Source organism: Neodiprion pinetum, chromosome 5 (assembly GCF_021155775.2).
Source record: "Neodiprion pinetum isolate iyNeoPine1 chromosome 5, iyNeoPine1.2, whole genome shotgun sequence".
In the NCBI taxonomy this organism is placed as follows: Eukaryota; Metazoa; Arthropoda; class Insecta; order Hymenoptera; family Diprionidae; genus Neodiprion; species Neodiprion pinetum.
In genome coordinates, this window is record NC_060236.1 from 22,297,197 (window position 1) to 22,315,297 (window position 18,101).

Sequence of the window (18,101 nt, forward strand, 5' to 3'; positions counted from 1 at the left end):
AAAATCACATGTACCTATAGGTATATCTCTGAAACGACAAGACCTGCAAATATATTAATGATACGAGGTGAAAAATATAGTATAACGACGCGATAAAACAAGGGATCGATTGTTTTAATGAAAAAAACGTCCTTTTTGTGTACACAAGCGGCGATGACGCGGAAGGCAACGAAATAAAGGCAGAAAAAAATTAATTCAATATTTAAAAGAAAAAAACTTAGTTATAATAACATGTAACTACCCGATAATCGTACTTATCAGTTTTAAACTAGGATTGGATGGAAGTATATACCTATGATCTTTATGTATACACGTAGAGAAGAGAGCATGCGTCGGTTTATCGTTGATACACGCCCTGATTCGGGTTCCGCAGACTGTCGCGTAATTATATTTCGCTATACTTTTTTTCATTTATTACAGAGAAAAATCTAAGTTATTTTCACCCTGTTAATTGTTTGTGTAATCTTTACTACCTATATTGGAATTTTGTTTCGACTCGCACCGATCGCTAACTGCAACATATTCAAAAGTATCTACCGAATCAAAGCAACTGAATGATATATCAACAAAGTTTTTGTTAAAAGATGAGAATACCGAAAGAAAAAAAGCTGACCACGAGTTTATAGCCGCGATAAGTAATGTTATTGGTATCGAAAATAGATTGCCTCCTGTGAGGTTTGAACTCACGACCCCTGGTTTACGAGACCAGTGCTCTACCACTGAGCTAAAGAGGCTTCATGTGGTTGTCGTCGTTTGTCGTCACAATTTAATCTCACGATGATTCCGAGGCGACTTGGTCATCTGTATGATTTTTTTTTCATGTTTTGAGTTTATAAAATATAAAAGTGACGTTCGCGCTTCGACAGAGTCATTATTGTACCGTATATTACGGAATTTGTTGACAACTGACAGTCTAAAACGACGATGATCGTAGTAATCGTCGATTTTCTAAATTTTTTCAAATTTTTATCGGGCTACTTAATTTGAATTCAAAATTAATTCATCGTGTATCGATATGTCGATGAGTCGAACTACTAGTTCCACGATTACCGATGCATTACAATGATTGCGTCGTAAATTTCTGATTCCACTATTACCGACATTTCGCATAGTCCACTCCGGTAACTTTGGTTTTCAAAATTATCGACACGAGGTATCAACAACTTCGTCTACTTATCAATCGATATTTCACAAAGCGATGCGTCTTCGTGTTTGAATTTTTCACGGGCCGATGGATCATGCGCGATGAAAACTAGGACAGCTAGCAGAAAAAGAGGCGGCAATCCAATATAATAATTAGAAATGTAAAAAAAGACATGTTAGTCAGTATGCATAAAAGATCGTTGAATTTCGACACCCCGTCTGCAGCCCGTGTCGTTCTTCCACCTCGTTGCGATCGACGACGTTACCTAGTTACATCTAATCGGTTGCCTGTAGCCGCTGGCTTGATGAAAAAGATCTCTGTTGTTCCATGTATGTAACAAAATTCTCATGAAATACAAGCATTTTAGCCATGTAAATGAATTGATCGATTGATTTGGGAGAACCGAATGTCTCATCGTAGAAAAAGAAGAAAATTTAAAAAAGAAAAACAAAAAACAAATGAGAACTTGCGAAAATAAAAGTCACGAAAAACAAAAGCCTGCCCACAATTAATTCTCACATCTACACTCAGTGAGCTACACGTATGATCTATCTTCAGACTGACTAAATGCCGCTTCCGAAACAGCAACGCACGCGATCACGATTTAAGGTACACAATACATAGAAACAAACGCGGATCGGTGTGCCTGATTTACATATCTGCACGTCAAAACACGCGTGCGTCCGAACGATATTACAGCGTGACTTAACCTAAGCTTTAACCCAACGCTTTAGCGTGATGCGCCCATAGTTGAACTTGTACCCAAACGACTAGCAAAATTAACCTCGATCTAATCCTAAATACCATCTGAGCCTAGACCGGATCCAAACCCAAGTAATTTTAAAATCCAACGCAATCTTAACCTGCACTTCGCCTACGATATGTAGTACACAGAGTATAACATATACTAATATATACTGCGTGTGAGGAGCCGTGGTATTTACACGTGTGACCGATGTTGCTGTTGATTATGGACCCGCGCGGTCGGAACATGAATCGTAAGTCAAGGGGTTAATTTGGGGTTAATAGTCCTAAACCCAACCGACCCAACCTAACCATGTAAGCATTTTTCAGGTTATGCACTTTTCAGTTTAGGTAACACATGCGTGTGATAATTATTGTATGCATGCGGGTGGCGCGGATGCTGCCATAATTATACCGCCGCCTACGCATGCCAAGGGGGAGGGGGGGGGGGGGCAATTTTTTATCAGACAATCTGATTTTTATTTACTGTAATGAAGAATAATGATTAGAGTGGGAGCAATAACTAGAGACAGAGGGAGAGAGAGTGAGAAGGAAAGCTACAGCGACAACAAAGGGGGCACAGGGAGAAGAGAGGCCGTTGTTATTATCCTCAGATATCTTACCTTGAATATACCTGCCCACTATTGTTACTGTTTTTATTCTTACTTCTATCATAATTGAGTTCTTCTTACTAACCGCTATCATTTCCCCTCTCTTTCAATACTATTCTCATAATTATTGTTGCACAGTCCTTAAACCTTTTTTCATTCTTTCACGTCGCTAGCAACACATTCCATGTAAAATGAATCTCAATGTTTTTGTCACCCTAATGTGCCGCGTGCTCTACATTGCCTTTTGGCAGGTTTGTTCATTTCCTTTCGTTGTGTCTTTTAAGAACAAAGATATTTAGAAAAAGAATAAAAAACATGTGAAGAAGTAATATAAACATTTGTAAATGGACCTAAAACTGGAACCCCAGGTTGTAAACGATTCGAAAAACTTTGCTTGTAAAGAAGGATGGGGAAAGAGTTCCTTGAATTGATGGACCAACTGTTTTTCCTTTTTCCTATCGTTCAAAGATCCAATCGTTATTGACAGAGTAAAGAAATTGTACTTATTCTCAAGTTTCTCCCGAGATAAACATTCAAATATTGCAAGAACCTATTGACACTCACCACAAAAGAATAATTCAGAATTATAACTGATCGATTCCAGGTGATCACACCGTTCAGATCCTTGGTTCTTTGTGGCGAGAGCAGACGAGAGATGGAGGAGTGGTTGAGCGCTCTGCGAGCAGCCGGCGAGGGCAGATCGCAGAGCGGTGAGCCGGGTCCTGCCGAATTGCTGGGAGGGAATCACCATTGGTACGCAACCAGTCACGCGAGACCGACGTACTGCAACGTCTGCAGAGATGCGCTCTACGGTAAATCGCTCATTATTCTTCTGTGAAATCGAAATCGGTGCACCTTGTAACTGCAAACCTTCCGTTCCATTCTTGACATTGAGATTGCTTCAGGCGTCACGTCACACGGTCTCAGCTGCGAAGTGTGTAAGTGCAAGGTGCACAAGAGATGCGCGGCAAAAGCGATCAACAACTGCAAATGGACGACACTCGCTTCCATTGGAAAAGATATTATCGAGGATGAGGATGGGGTAATAATATATTGTCTTGTTTTACTCGCTTCAGTCGAGTAGATTTACTGGTCATAAATACATATGAAAAGTCCCTGTTGTTATTTCTTTTTTCCACAGAATATCACAATGCCTCATCAGTGGATGGAGGGAAACCTACCTGTTTCGTCGAAGTGTTTTGTGTGCGATAAGACCTGTGGCTCAGTTCTCAGGTATGCAAAACTAGCCGGAGCAATGCTTTTATCAGTTCATAACCTGCATATTTATTTATTTATTGAAACAGATCCTTATATCTAGTCTGATTCCTGATCTTTCGAGTTTCCGTTTCGCTTTTCACATAGGCTTCAAGACTGGCGATGTCTCTGGTGCAGAGCGACGGTCCACACTGCCTGTCGACCCGCCATTTCTATACGATGTCCGCTGGGGCCTGCCAAAGTCAGTGTCGTGCCGCCGACGTCACTGCACAGCATTGGTAGACATGTTTATCCTCTTATTCAGCCACTTATCAAATTTTTCTTTCATCATCAAATTTTTAAAACGTCCAAACGTCTTGCAGGAAGCGACGAAGCTTGGGAGGCGGTGAGACCAACGGGCTGCAGTCCGCTCCTCGTTTTTGTGAACAGTAAATCCGGTGACAATCAGGGAGTGAAGTTTCTCCGGAGGTTCAAGCAGCTGCTCAATCCGGCGCAAGTCTTTGATCTCATCAATGGTGGACCTGGCCTTGGGTAAGCAGTCAACGATCAATTCTTAGCAGGGACTTTTATCATCCTGTGTAGGCAGAAGAAAAATAGTTGAGAATTATTTATTTTATTTATTTTATTAATTTTCTTATTGCTTTACTGATTCTCGCTCTTATGTCAATAGGCAAATCACATACCAATCCGAGTATAGGATTAATGTAGTCCTTATCTGAGGTCTAGCACTCCTCGTGATATGAATGATATATTGATATCTAGTTATATTTATACAGTATTAAACCTTTATACAGTCCGCTCTTGTAATAAGGCCGCTGGGTAGTATGTGATAATCGTATATATTCATGTGTATTTAGATTCAGTAAGTATGCATTTTTAATTGGATGGCATAAATTTTCAATTGATTGGCATGCGTTTGTATGAAATATCCTACACAAAATAAAAACACTTTAAAGTTTTCTCGAAATATACTGACAATAAATTGAATTTACGCAGAGAATTATACACTATTTTATTGAGGCTGAAATAGACGATTATGAAACCCGAGGTGAGCCCGTAGTGGAGGTTGCGTTTGAGCGAAAATTAGGGGAAACGGCCTTATTTAGAGTGGCCTTATTACAAGAGCGGACTGTATATAGTTTGTTTATGCCATGCCTGGGCACAAGCGGAACTATGTCCACCTCTGTAGAAGACATAATATGATTTTTTCATATAAATTAATTGTAAATTTACTGATGTGGCAACAAGTATCATTATCATTATAAATATTATTATTATAACGTTTGTTCGCACAGGCTGAGGCTCTTTCGACACTTCGATCCATTCCGAATCCTCGTCTGCAGCGGCGATGGTTCGGTGGGTTGGGTTCTATCCGAAATTGATCGCTTAGGGATGCACGTGAGTAACAGTCCTCCAATACCCCATTGGCATTCGTTTCTTACAGTATTTTTGCACCCGTTTTCTAGCAGTTTGCATTTTTTCTTTTCTTTTCACTTTAACTCTGCTATTTACCACCATACCATTTCCCATTTTATTGTTTCTTAAGATGACGAACTTTACCTTGCATCAGTTTGATCACAAGGACCTCTATTAGTCATCTGCCCTTACCCTAACTTATCACCGCAAGATTCTCAATGCATGGTGTGTCTCTTCTATTATTTTATTTCAGGTATTACAGAAGCCTGAGCTTTATTCATCTTTGGTTGCGCTAACGTTAGCTAAATTTATTTTTAGCCGGTGAGTAGTAGTAAACGCCTAAATACCTTGCAGTTTTTAATATGAAGCAATGTGTGTCCAGCTTTAGAATCTTTACAATCGATCCAGAAACCCTTTTACGTGTACTCTAATTCTCTTTGAGATTGTTTTCAACTAGACACTTCTTAACATAGCATGCGAATGCTTCGACACACTTCGATAGAGATGTTTCTTTGTTGATCTGGCGACATTTCACAAAGGCGGAGAGAAAAATTGCAGAAAAATTATAGAAAACAATCAAATCATGGACGTAAACTATCTGTTCGTTTTTTCAACTGTACTGTGCACCTTTTTCCTCTTTCCTACGAAATCCGCTAATCATCGGTTAATTTTTTCGTGCAGAAACAATGTCAGGTTGGCGTTCTCCCTTTGGGCACCGGCAACGATTTGGCGCGAGTGCTGGGCTGGGGGGCGTCATGCGACGATGATACACACCTACCCCAGCTGCTGGAGAAGTACGAAAAAGCAAGTACCAAGATGCTCGATCGTTGGAGTATAATGACTTTTGAGCGAAGCATCTCGTTGCCGGGGCCAAAGATGTTGAGTCCGACGGACCTGGCACTGAACACGACCATCGCCCAGCAGTACGAAGACAGTGTCATCACCCACATAACGAACATCCTTCAGTCTGATCAGGACAACGTCGTTTTATCAAGCGCAAAGTGAGAGGAAGAGATTGGATCTTCTTCGTCGTTGGTTTGGCAGTTGCTAATTCTGCTTGTAATTTCAATATGCAGGGTTCTGTGCGAAACGGTGAAGGATTTCGTGGTGCGAATATCGGAGGCCAGTCAGAACACAGGAGACCAGCAGCTGGGCGAGAAGTGCAACGTACTCCAGCAGAAACTCGATCTCCTGCTGCAGACGTTAGACAAGGAGGAAAGTTACTTTTCTGATAACAACGAAGATGACGCTGCGTCCCAGGTGACTCTGACATTGCAGAGCCCACTGCCTGTTGACGGCCAGGAGAAAGGAGCTTTGGAGAAGCCTGAAAAGGATATCACCAATTTGAAAAGGATCAGGAAGCGGAGACGGTTCATCGAGCGAGAGACCGTCACGTCCAGGTAAGTGGCATAATGGCTATTTTGCAAGAACATCAATTTCGGCCAGTTTGAAATCCGATGCATTGTTGAAAAACTCCACGCAACAAATTACGAAGCCTCTTTTGCCTAACTTTCAGAGCGAACAGCCTGAAGCGAGCTGTAAGACGGTTGGTCGAGCATACGGAGCTTGTCGTAGACGAGCAGAACAGTTCGTCATCGGACCATCTGGCAAGCAAAACCCCTAACATAACGATAACATATGATGACACGTCAGCAGTAGATGAAAAACGAGGTAACGCAGCTTGATATTTTCTCGAACAAAGAATGGCTGTAACATTTGAAAAGACTGGAAGTAAACAAGGGTAAAATTTGCAGAGAAACGAGACCAACTCGATATTCCTGGACTTCGACCTAACAACGTCGAACTTCTCAGTGTCATGCCAACCATCGACTCTGCCAGCAGCACTGAACCCTCTCCCTGCGCGAGCCCAACGCCCAATCTCATCTCGCTCAGCCCGATGCCAGATCTGAGACGGGACTCTCAGGCCGAGGAAATGCTTACATTGCCTGCGCCGGACGGCTTTGCTGACAGCAGGAGAAACAGCTCAAACTTACCTCAGGGGTATGTGACTGAAAAACATTGCATCAAATAGTGAAACAATAGATTTGAATATGCGTTGCTCAAATTCATCCAGTCCAATCGATTACGAGCTTTGCTTATTTCAATTGAAATTTATTTATCTATTTCTTTTTCAACGGGAAATGCCCATACAGTAATATAACAAATTATTAATAAAATATATGGGTGAAGCGTTCGCAACGAATATAACAAAGTAATGCAAATATGACAAAAAAGAAAAAATTACATGCTTGTATTATGTAATACAAATCATTCATTAGAGAGAAAAAACTTTTCGATAGCTTTTTTACCAAATACTAATTGTTACCATAAATGTTGTATATAATCGAAATGAATACTCAAATTAGTATTGCCCTTCTTTCGAGAAAACTATGTTGCTCGGAAATGATACTTTACTGAATTGTTCGAATAGTTTATTGTGTGTCAATTTAACGAAAAATTTCGTATGAACACTATATTTATTTTCGGCCTATAATTAGTAATTTTTTAATAAAAGAGTTATGAATTAAATATTCTAAGGAGTTGGATAATAGTATATTTCGATACTAATGCGCAAAAGTAGCAAAGTCTGAACACTAAGTGAAAAGGCTCAGCACGAGCCGAAGAGCGAGTGTCGCGCATTCGCACGAGTTTCGCATTGCCATCTTTCAGGAGTGTATCGGACCCTGTTTTTTGTTACTCCTGTAATAGAAAGTTCGACAGATTTTATACGTTCGTGAAAATTTTTACTGCAAGTGTTAGTAAAAAATTCATTTCGGTGGCTGTATACGATACACAGAAGAACCTTCCATGTAGGTGTATTTTCGTCGTTTTAAGGAAATTCAAAGTAGCTCCTGAAATAATATGTAACTAAATTTGCTGAATAATCAAGTGAGATTCATTTTGGATTAAAATTTCCGAAAAAGTAATAACTCTCGACTCAATAAGCTGTTTAATCGAATTTCAACCATGTTATCTTTTCCTGTTCAGTGTGTTCAGCTTCGAAGTGCCGAGTATAGACGTAACAGCGATGAATCTGCAAACAAACGATGCAGAGCGTGGATCCAATGGGGACGAAGTTGGACAGCCTGAGACCCCGTCCGACATCCAAGTGACGGTCACAAGCACAACGCTCGATACGAGCTCACCATCAGACGACACGACGATACAGGACACGATGATATCGCCGGACACAGACTCGCCGAACTCGAGAAATGCATCACCCGATGAAGGTGTCAATCTCAGGAAATTCGATCGCGAGGGGAAAGTCGACGGGTCGAGAAGCAGCTTCAGCTGCAGCAACAGCATTGTCAGTTCAGACAGTATGGTGCTGGATAGCTCGACGACAATGGACTCAAGGAACCTGACTGTTAAGAACAGCGAGAGCGAAATCGGTGCGTGTAAAATCTCGCGATTACCGACCTTTCTCTCACCCATTGGGAATGAAACTGCGGCGCTGTGACATCTGGTGGGGAAAAAATGCCTCACGCGAACCGAGTCATATTTAGTTTTAAAACTCTTTATTCTCCGTTTTTTTTGTGTTGTATCAATTCTGCACGCAAAAAATTAAGTCTCACAGCTTGCACCGAGTTTCCTGCACTTTCGTTCCCGCATCATTGACCTCAAATAATGCACTAAAAGCCCGGTTCTTGGTACCATATTGCTCGTATGCCACGCTCCCAACTTCGTTCCCAATAGGCGATGATTACGCATGGATAACCTCAAGTCACGCTTTTCAGGACACATAGACAGCGACATTCTCGACACAACGAAACATTCGGACAGTCCAGAGATGGGGCATATCGACTCGCCTGACAACTCCGACACTTGTCACAGCGATGGGCAGAACTCAGAGAGCATCATCGACGATCTCAGCTCCCTCGGACAGGATCTTATCAGCGCGATGATTGGAGAGAAGTACGACTCGGTCAGAGACTGTCTCAAGTCCGAGCAGCCCGAGAAACCACAGAAGTTCTGTAGTCTCGCGCAGTTCGTCGAGGGCAATGACATTGCCAGGCGATCCTTCAAGAAACCGACACGGAACGTGAGAAAAGTCGACAAAGAGGTAGAAAGATTTTATGAGGCAAATTGACACTCTCTTCAGCATTTGCAATCCTATCATTATACATTTTGTTCTTATATATTTTAACTTTTGCTGCACTATTTTAGAAACAAACAAAGAAAACAAGGGAAGTTAATACAATCATCTCGAAACTAAAACTGATTGAATTTTTTATTCGATCAATTCAACAGTTCTCGAGTTATTCGAATAAAACACGCATGAAAGAAACTGTTTCATTCGATGATGTTTTATTAGCTGAAACTGCATCGAGATGAGCAATGAGAACCACTTGTTCCAGGTAATGTTCAAACTCCAGATAGCGGCTTCTTCTACCGATCTGACTGAGGATGCGTACGCTACAGGGAACGAAAACAACCCGATGGAACTGACAACAGGGTTGAAAAACCCTGAGGAGGACAGAATCGCGGATCTGCTGAGCCCTGTCTGCTGTTTCACCGTCGCCTCTGACGCGACACCGATTAGCGAAAAATCGCCGTCCTCGTTCCCGCCTGTTATTAGTGTGATTGTCGACCCGCCGAGTCCGTCAATGTCGATAGATCATCACCAGGAACTCAACGCCTCGTGCAAAATCGACCCTCGATATCGACGCTATAGTGGAGGCAGCATGGAAAAACGTAAGTTGCCAATCGCTTTAGAAAAACTTCCGAAAATTCGATGTGTCACAGTGTTTTCTGTTTCTTAGTGAGTGTCGAACTGCCAGGCCTTGGATGCTCGCCGCAGGCGACGAGGCGCATAAGCAGTGGGAGTCTCCTCAAGGCCTCAGAAGTCGTTTCACTGGCCGCAAACGCTGCCAGGTTTGGCGGTTCCAGTCTCAGTCTAAGACACGAGCGTGCCAAGTCCGTCGACAAAAGCAGCGAGGACTCCAAAAAACTACCGATCATAAATCCCCTGGTTCAGCTACCGATGTGGCCGAGTAAGTACGTGTTGAGGTTCTATTAGCTTGGAAATAAATCGAATTTTTCCAATTGTGCTAATGCGTAATGCACATCTTCTTTTTTTAATGGTTGTTAAGTATTTGTAAAGTTTTTCTCTGGTACATAAGTAAATAGACAAATAATTCAATATCATTGATTTGGAATGATTTCCATTGTTTGATTTTTGGCTTATCACGTGATTTCCATTAATTTCTAATGATTTCCGAGCGTTCTAGGCTATGTTCAGTATTTTATGGATGGGATAGAATCACAACGAATCCCTGAAAATTACCTAGAACTTTGGGAAATTATATAAAATTAATGGGAAATATTTTGTAAATTAGAAATCAATCATGTTTTCAAGTGATTTGCAACGATTCCCAATAATTGCAGTTTTTGGCTCAATTGATTTCCTATTATTTCTAAGAACATTTTAATCGTCCAATTTCTTTTAATTATCAATTCGATTTGCAATCGTTGAATATATGACTTCCTCCAGCGAATGACCTTTTGGTATGGGTCGTAATCGACCAATTCTAACATGAAAATGATTTTCTGATACTTCCAGATGTCAGCAGAGGTGCCGGACTGATCAGCCAAGCGCTTCTCGCCAATGCAGACGCGCTTTGCGCCGCTGTTTCCCCTCTCATGGATCCGGACGAGACTTTGCTGTAAGAAATTTTGTTGAAATTTGATTTATCGTGTTAAAACTCTCGTTGATGCAATTTTTATGCAGTAAAATTGACCATAAAACGGTTCTAAAAAAAACACAGGGAAGGCTACTATGAGCGCTGTGTGATGAACAACTATTTTGGCATTGGTATAGACGCTAAAATAAGTCTAGACTTTCACCACAAGCGTGAGGAACATCCCGAGAAGTGTAGATCTCGCGCAAAGAACTACATGTGGTATGGCGTTCTCGGATCTAAACAGTGGCTGCAGAAGACTTACAAGAATCTCGAGCAGCGTGTGCAGCTCGAATGCGACGGGCAGAGAATACCACTTCCCTCGCTGCAAGGCATCGTAGTTCTAAACATACCGAGGTAGTTGTTTTTGCCGTTTTATCGAAACACCTATTTCCTCGTTTTCGATATTATTTTTAAACAACAACGACGCCAAAAAAAAACTCTTTTTCGCACAGTTTTATGGGAGGGACGAATTTCTGGGGTGGTACTAAGGAGGGTGATCTTTTCCTGGCACCGTCCTTTGATGACAGGATACTCGAAGTCGTCGCTGTCTTCGGATCCGTACAAATGGCTGCCTCACGTCTGATCAATCTACAGCATCACAGGATAGCGCAGTGTCAGACAGTTCAGATAAACATACTCGGCGAGGAAGGAGTGCCAATTCAAGTCGACGGCGAGGCCTGGATTCAGCCACCGGGAATGATCAGGATAATACACAAAAATCGGATGCAAATGCTGTACAGAAACAGAGTGAGACTTAACGAATAAAGTTGCCTAAATCCCCCATCTTTTGGATGTAAAAAACAAGCCGATTGAGCCTCCATGCTCAGAATTCATACTAGCTGTGACTAAATTTGATTCAATATTTTCCACCCTTCTTATCATTTCAACTGGAATTTTAATCCTCTTCTTTCAGGCACTAGAAACGTCTTTGCGAACCTGGGAGGAGAAGCAGCGAAGCTCAACCTCGACATCGACATCGCAGTCGACGTCGACTTTGTCGGGCGGTTCACAAACTCCGTCGTCGCAGGTGGACGCCAAGCCGTCGAACCTAAACGAGGAGGAAATGGGCGTGCTGCTGTCGTTTATTGAGACAGTGACGACCCTTGTCAAGTGGGTCAAGCTCCTCATCATCTCGCATCCCAGTCTCGAGCCGGACTTGTATCAAGTAGCGGCAAGGACGGCGCTCAGTTTGGAAAACGTTCATCCTGGTGGAAAGATTATCCAAGGGGTCTGTATATGTCGAATTTGAATAGAAAACCTTACGACCGAGGCGCGAACAACAGTTTTTATTCGAGTATCCGTAAAGTATACGCCCTTTCGGTCGTGTTTTACACCGAAAAGGCGCACTTTACGAATAATCAACTTTTTAATTTTAATTTTTCGAACACAACGAGACGGACCGTTTGCATCTGAATTCCAGCCAGACTTGAGGCCCGTCGTCACGGAGCTCGTTTCTAGCGCTCGACAGCTTTATGAAGACTCTTGTGAGCTGCTCAGGGACAAAGCGCATAATTTGGTGAGAAATTTACCCAATTCTTCTCTCCACCCCATTTCGCGAATTATCTCTTTTTGTTTGTCGCGTCATTCTTGATTCAATTTTCAATCCCAGAGACTGAGAGAAGACTTGGAGAGCAAATTGTCTGCTTCATTGGCTGGCATGGAACAAGAACTGAGGAAATGTGTCTTTGACGAATCTGGCACAGGTCTCGTGTACCTTCATCATCTGCAGGCTGACGAACAGGTACAATTCATTCACATTATTTTCATCTAATACATGTTTGTTCTTTCCAGGGTAAATATTTACCTACATCTTTTTATATCACACACGCACACATTTTCTTCAAACCCTACAATTAAGTTATATCTGTTTGTAAATTTTTTATCATTGAAATTCGTACACTTGTCGCTTGTTTTCTGATTGCATTTAATTTTCTGTGCCGAGAAAAAAAAAACAGTTTATGAGATCGAAAATTACAATTTTCTTTTTATAAAAAATAAGTAATTGGGTCTTCAAACCGATAAATAATTGCTTACAAATTGTGAAAAAATTCACCTAAAGCGTTACAATCAACTGCGATTGATATTGAAAAAATCGTTAATAATTTTTATCCAAATTTAGGAAGTTTATTTTAGAGCTGCGAAACTTTACAAACACACGATATGTATTTTTATCAATATATAAAGCAGGAACTTGTTCAACTGCGACTCGTCGATTTCTGAATTATATTTGCTCCCCGTAGAGCTTTCTAAAGTACACACAAAATTCTCATTAACAAAACTATATCAAAAATTTATCATTAATGTAAAAATGAATAAATTGTTAGTATCGTTATTTTTATCATATTATTATTAGTCGTTGTTTCGCCGTCACGACATGTCTTTTATAGCCTCACAAAATCGTCCCACACGCATTGTTTTCTTGTGTAAAACACCATCGTATTTTTAGTATTACTACTGTTATTATTACTATTATTATTATTAGTATAATCATGGTTATTATTATCATCGCCACTACTATTATTATCATTATAATTAATAAATTGTCCTGTGCTTTTGTTTCGGATTGACTGAGTACTCAATTCCGTTGCTGGTAATACGCTTTTCATCAAATTTATAGTATCTAATTATATATGTATATACTATAATATGTACAATGTATGTGTGTATGTATGTACATAGGATATATAATTGAATGTGTAACGATATCAGCAGTATAAACCGGTTGGTTCGTTGCTTAATTTTCTGTTTTTTTTCTTGATTTGCTTGCTAGTCGTGCATATTTACAACTCATTACGCTCGGTATACTTTGCTACTTTGGCTAATTTTATTTAATATTTGGTATTTTTATCACTAAATACAAAAAGGGAAAACGAAAGTCGCAGGGAAATGAGAAAAAAAACTGCTCCACAGCATGTTCGCATGCTTATGATTGCACAATGGCTTCTTTGGTGAACAAATATTCCTTGTCCAATCCTTTCGTTTATCATATTATTATTTGTGAAATTCGTGTTTCAATATCGATTCCATTTTTTTGGATGAAGAATGAACCGTTCACCAAAGATGGCACGCTCAGTTGAAGATCTCTGTCTAATACTAATACACGCCTAACGTGCCTAGAAATGTAACAAGCTTGTGGCTGGACTCCCCAATTTTCAGCGAACCAGCTTACGGTCGACATTTCGATCTCTCTGCAAATCGCGCTGATCGAAATTTTGACCAACGATCAGGTTTGCTGAAAATTAAACACATCGGGGTTGTTACAGACCTGATAAAATCTGGAAATTCCATTGAAAATCTGAAACTTGCAATTCGGTATCGATACTCATGATTACGTAACGATTGTAAATTCTGTTCGTATTTCTTTGTGATAACGATTAGAGAATGTGAAATATCATTGTACAATTTCGATTATAGAGACCTAAGATTGGTAACAACCTTTGGATGGTGGACTTTGCCTCCGTTAGGGGGATGGGAGGGGGGTATAGCCTGGACAGTCTAAAATCATACCTATTTTTAGGAGTTTTTTTTTAAAGAAAATAAAAACAATTAGAGCAATTGAGTTTGAGGGCTTTATTATTTATATTTTCAAGAACATTTTAAAATTTTTCATTGAAATTAATAACAAAATGGTGGCATGGTGAATATAAGTAGTGGACGACCACGTTTTCAATCCGGTAGCGCATATTTCTCGATCAACTTTTATCCGATCACTATGTTTTTACACAATCCTTAAAACTTACTTATCGATTCCAGCTCTTAGCTAGATTTTTGAATTTCATTTCCAAAATTTTGTCATCCAAATTTGTGTAACAAGTTTTTGTTCGAATAATAGAATTTTTTATCCGTAATCGTGTATATTTGCAAAACTTTTTTTTTCATTTATCACAAATTGGACAGTGATGTCACGATGTCACCACCCCAAAAACTCTCGAATTCAGAGTCGTTCGCTACTTATATTCGCCATGTTGTTATTAATTTCAATGAACAAATTCTAAAATGGTCTTGAAACAATAAATAATAAAGCCCTCAAACGCAAATTGCTCCAAGTGTTTTATTTTCTTTAAAAAAAACTCCTAAAAATAGGTATGATTTTAGACTGTCCAAGCTGTACCACCACCCCCCACCCCCCGCCCCCTTTTCCTTTACTGTAACAAATAGAACTAACAAAGCTAACAAGAACGCCGTTAACGCTCTTCTCCGTCTGTAAATCTGGCTCCACAGGGTGATAAAAAGAATCGTCACCGAGGATTGTTCTGGTTAAAGTTTCGCCGGACAGGATGGGGTTCGGGAAATCATCCCGGCGGGTCGGCGCCGGCTCGCGATCAAGCGACAACTTGGAACGTGCCCGAGGTTTGCTCGTGGCTGGAGAGTCTTCAGCTTGGCGAATATGCTGAGAATTTCATGTCGCACGACATCAGAGGTAAGGAATTGCTCACCTTGGCCAGAAGGGATCTCAAAGAGCTCGGCATTACCAAAGTCGGACACGTCAAGCGAATTCTACAGGCCATCAACGACCTTAATAATTAGTAGATTTCGGTATTTTCGTCGTCGTCGTCATACTCGATTTGTCTCGTACTTGGCGATCGAATCAGGAATTAACGAATAAACTGAGGATCTCTTAGTTGGAGTGGAAACATTCATTACGATTGTGACGAAATTCGAAGTGTTAAATCGAGAAAAAGAGGAACTTGCAATCACGAAAACAAAATACCAAAGATAAGATGATGGAAAAGATGAGACAAAGAAGTAGAAAAAGGAAACCGCTACTTTTCTTTCTAATAAATGGGAAATATTATTAGTATTTTCCGACGTGGGAACCAAAGAAACAAAAAATGGACAGGAGCCAAAAAAAAAAACCGACAGGTATTTATTTCAAGCACTATATATTTAAGCTAATATATAATAATGATTATGATCATAGTCAAAGAAGGAAAGGATAAAGGGAAATTCGTATGCCTATGATTTTGAACTCTCTTCTTCGATAATGATTTACATATTTTACCTCGCTTACCATTACTATTAAGTTCAATCAATAACGACGACGACGACAAAAGTGAGTACGGCATTTAAGCGTGAAAATGAAGAGAAAAAAAGACATTGTTGATCGAACAATTCATTTTTCCACACTTTGCCGTGTGATACTATCTTTTTTATTTTGCAACTACAATGGAAAAAATTTGCAAAAACCGTACAAAAGATATCAGAAAGTTCTTTAGAGCAATTCCTGCTGGAATCTGGCAATGAAGAAGTCGAAGACAAACGCATTGTTCCCTTCGAGTAAAAATCGTATTTGCGGAGAAGAAGAAGGATTGAAGAAGAACAAGAAGATGATGATAAAAATACAAAAAAACTTCTATCATACAGATTTAAATGAATATAATATTAGGATAAGTGTGTGCAATCTCAATTTATGAAGATGATAAAATACGCGTCGAAACAGTAGTAACAAAAAAAAAATTAACATTGATCTCATTCTCTATTTATAATAATAAATATATATACGTATAATAATCAGACGAACGAATCTCTTTCGATATCGATATCATTCTTCCACCCGCGTTATTGTTTTCTCTTTATATTTCGTTTCTTTATTGAATATGAGATAACGCGTACCAATATCACAGTATTCGAAGCTCACAAAAGGTATCGTAAAAACTGAGAGACGACGAAGTGTGAGACAGCGATAATGAGAAAGCAAAAAACTAATCATAAAGTAAATTAATATTACGTAATGTACGCTAAACCTTGAATCTTCCCGACTTCTACAATGTTATATAGATAAAATGTAATATTTACAAACCTATACCTACATTGTAAACTGTTTTTAATTGCTACAGAGTGCGAGGAATTTGTAGCGAGTAGCTACGAATACCTGCGTCACACGCCTACCAGTCCCTTCGACGGTATCGAAAAAAAAATTACTAGGCATAAGGAGATTAAAGTTACGTAAAGTATTTAATATTATTTATTAGTTGTTTAACATTCTTATTATTATTATTTTTAATGATTATTAGGAGAAGAAGTAGAAGAATAGTTGGACTTATAATTAACCGTAACGTGCGCACTGCCGTTTTCTTCAAGGCGTAAAGTATTATCCGTTATACGCGGCAAAGAACCAAATAATGAAAATATACAGAGAAGAGTTGAGACGGGATGCAACGGAATGGAAAAATAGGAAAGAAATAATCTCTTGATGAACTTCACTCAAAAAGGAAAAAAAAAATGGTCGAATATATATATATATATACACAAATAAGCAATTGAACGATATGGCGCAATAATTATCAGTATTCTCTTCGACGATAAAAAGATAAAGTTGGTATATAAAAAAGAAAGACAACAACCGAAATAAACTCGCGGTTCTTGACGTTGAACGAATGCTACGCTTGCATGTTAAAGTGAAACAGCTGAACGAAAAAATACATTTATTTGCGCTGCTGAGAGTAAAAATAATAAAGAATAATCGAATTTATACACAATTGCTTACTGAAATCGTGAAACGAGAACCAAAACGAAAGTTAAGGGGGTGTCTAAGCCTCGAAATTATTTTTGTTAGATTTTCAATTATTTTTGTTCTAGATTTCTAGGTTTCAACATACTCATATATGAGTTTTCATAACTCCGACCACAATTACTTCAGAACGGTTCGTCCGATCAGCCTGAAATTTGCACTGTAGCTTTATGTCATTACGAACTAGATTTTTGTGAGGCAGACTTGTGATTCGTCGTTTCGTTTCTTAAATACAGGTTAAAATGTTACTTGAAAACTAGGAAACGGATTTTTTTTAGTCCTAAATTTTATATCTCTGCCAAATTTCAATTTATCAAAAATCTGTTGCATGGAAGTCTAAAGGATACCTTGACTGTCAAAAAGAGCCCAAATTTTTTTATTTCATATACTCTGTTCGGCCGAGATCGTGATCGCAGATTTCAGCACAGGTTTTCACCGACCAGTACTTTAGTGGCTACAACTTCCAAAATTTTGATGCTACAGTAAACCTTCTATTCAAATTGAAGCAAGTCGGGGATTTTACCCGTATTTTTCATACTTGTATCCATACATGTCCGTTAATGCTATACCGTTCTGAAAAGTATTAACATTTTATTGAGCTCAAGGCTTAGGTACCCGCTTAAGTAAGGGGATATTTTAAACCGATAATTTAATTATACACGTGCAAAAGATTTGGTATCCTCGAGTAGATGATGAATAAATAAAGAATTAAATAAGTAAATGAAAAACAGGAAATGATAATAACAATAATACTTCGTTCAAGTTGTAAAATTTGT

General features: G+C 39.4%; 1 protein-coding gene and 1 non-coding gene across 11 annotated transcripts in view; one reads left to right on the plus strand and one right to left on the minus strand.

Moving 5' to 3' along the window:
• LOC124219573 (diacylglycerol kinase eta) overlaps window positions 1–18,101 on the plus strand; it is a 34,015-nt gene that overhangs the window by 13,027 nt on the left and 2,887 nt on the right. For 3 of the 10 annotated variants that reach the window (XM_046627291.2, XM_069136359.1, XM_069136360.1), the window contains 21 exons: window positions 3,104–3,311; window positions 3,405–3,541; window positions 3,641–3,732; window positions 3,862–3,992; window positions 4,077–4,245; window positions 5,010–5,112; window positions 5,812–6,131; window positions 6,207–6,530; window positions 6,647–6,801; window positions 6,885–7,131; window positions 8,119–8,522; window positions 8,868–9,193; window positions 9,489–9,825; window positions 9,894–10,124; window positions 10,694–10,796; window positions 10,899–11,168; window positions 11,267–11,561; window positions 11,728–12,042; window positions 12,235–12,330; window positions 12,424–12,555; window positions 15,036–15,693. In XM_046627291.2, coding sequence (XP_046483247.1) covers window positions 3,104–3,311; window positions 3,405–3,541; window positions 3,641–3,732; window positions 3,862–3,992; window positions 4,077–4,245; window positions 5,010–5,112; window positions 5,812–6,131; window positions 6,207–6,530; window positions 6,647–6,801; window positions 6,885–7,131; window positions 8,119–8,522; window positions 8,868–9,193; window positions 9,489–9,825; window positions 9,894–10,124; window positions 10,694–10,796; window positions 10,899–11,168; window positions 11,267–11,561; window positions 11,728–12,042; window positions 12,235–12,330; window positions 12,424–12,555; window positions 15,036–15,341 — 4,701 coding nt within the window. In that variant the 3' untranslated portion in view covers window positions 15,342–15,693. Of the gene's footprint in view, window positions 1–1,838; window positions 2,143–2,398; window positions 2,489–2,509; window positions 2,751–3,103; window positions 3,312–3,404; window positions 3,542–3,640; window positions 3,733–3,861; window positions 3,993–4,076; window positions 4,246–5,009; window positions 5,113–5,811; window positions 6,132–6,206; window positions 6,531–6,646; window positions 6,802–6,884; window positions 7,132–8,118; window positions 8,523–8,867; window positions 9,194–9,488; window positions 9,826–9,893; window positions 10,125–10,693; window positions 10,797–10,898; window positions 11,169–11,266; window positions 11,562–11,727; window positions 12,043–12,234; window positions 12,331–12,423; window positions 12,556–15,035; window positions 15,694–18,101 lie in introns of those variants that run through there. The other 7 variants (XM_069136362.1, XM_069136363.1, XM_069136361.1 and 4 more) reach the window with 7 other exon arrangements.
• TRNAT-CGU (transfer RNA threonine (anticodon CGU)) lies at window positions 663–734 on the minus strand. The gene has a single exon. It is a non-coding gene; the product is annotated as a tRNA-Thr (tRNA).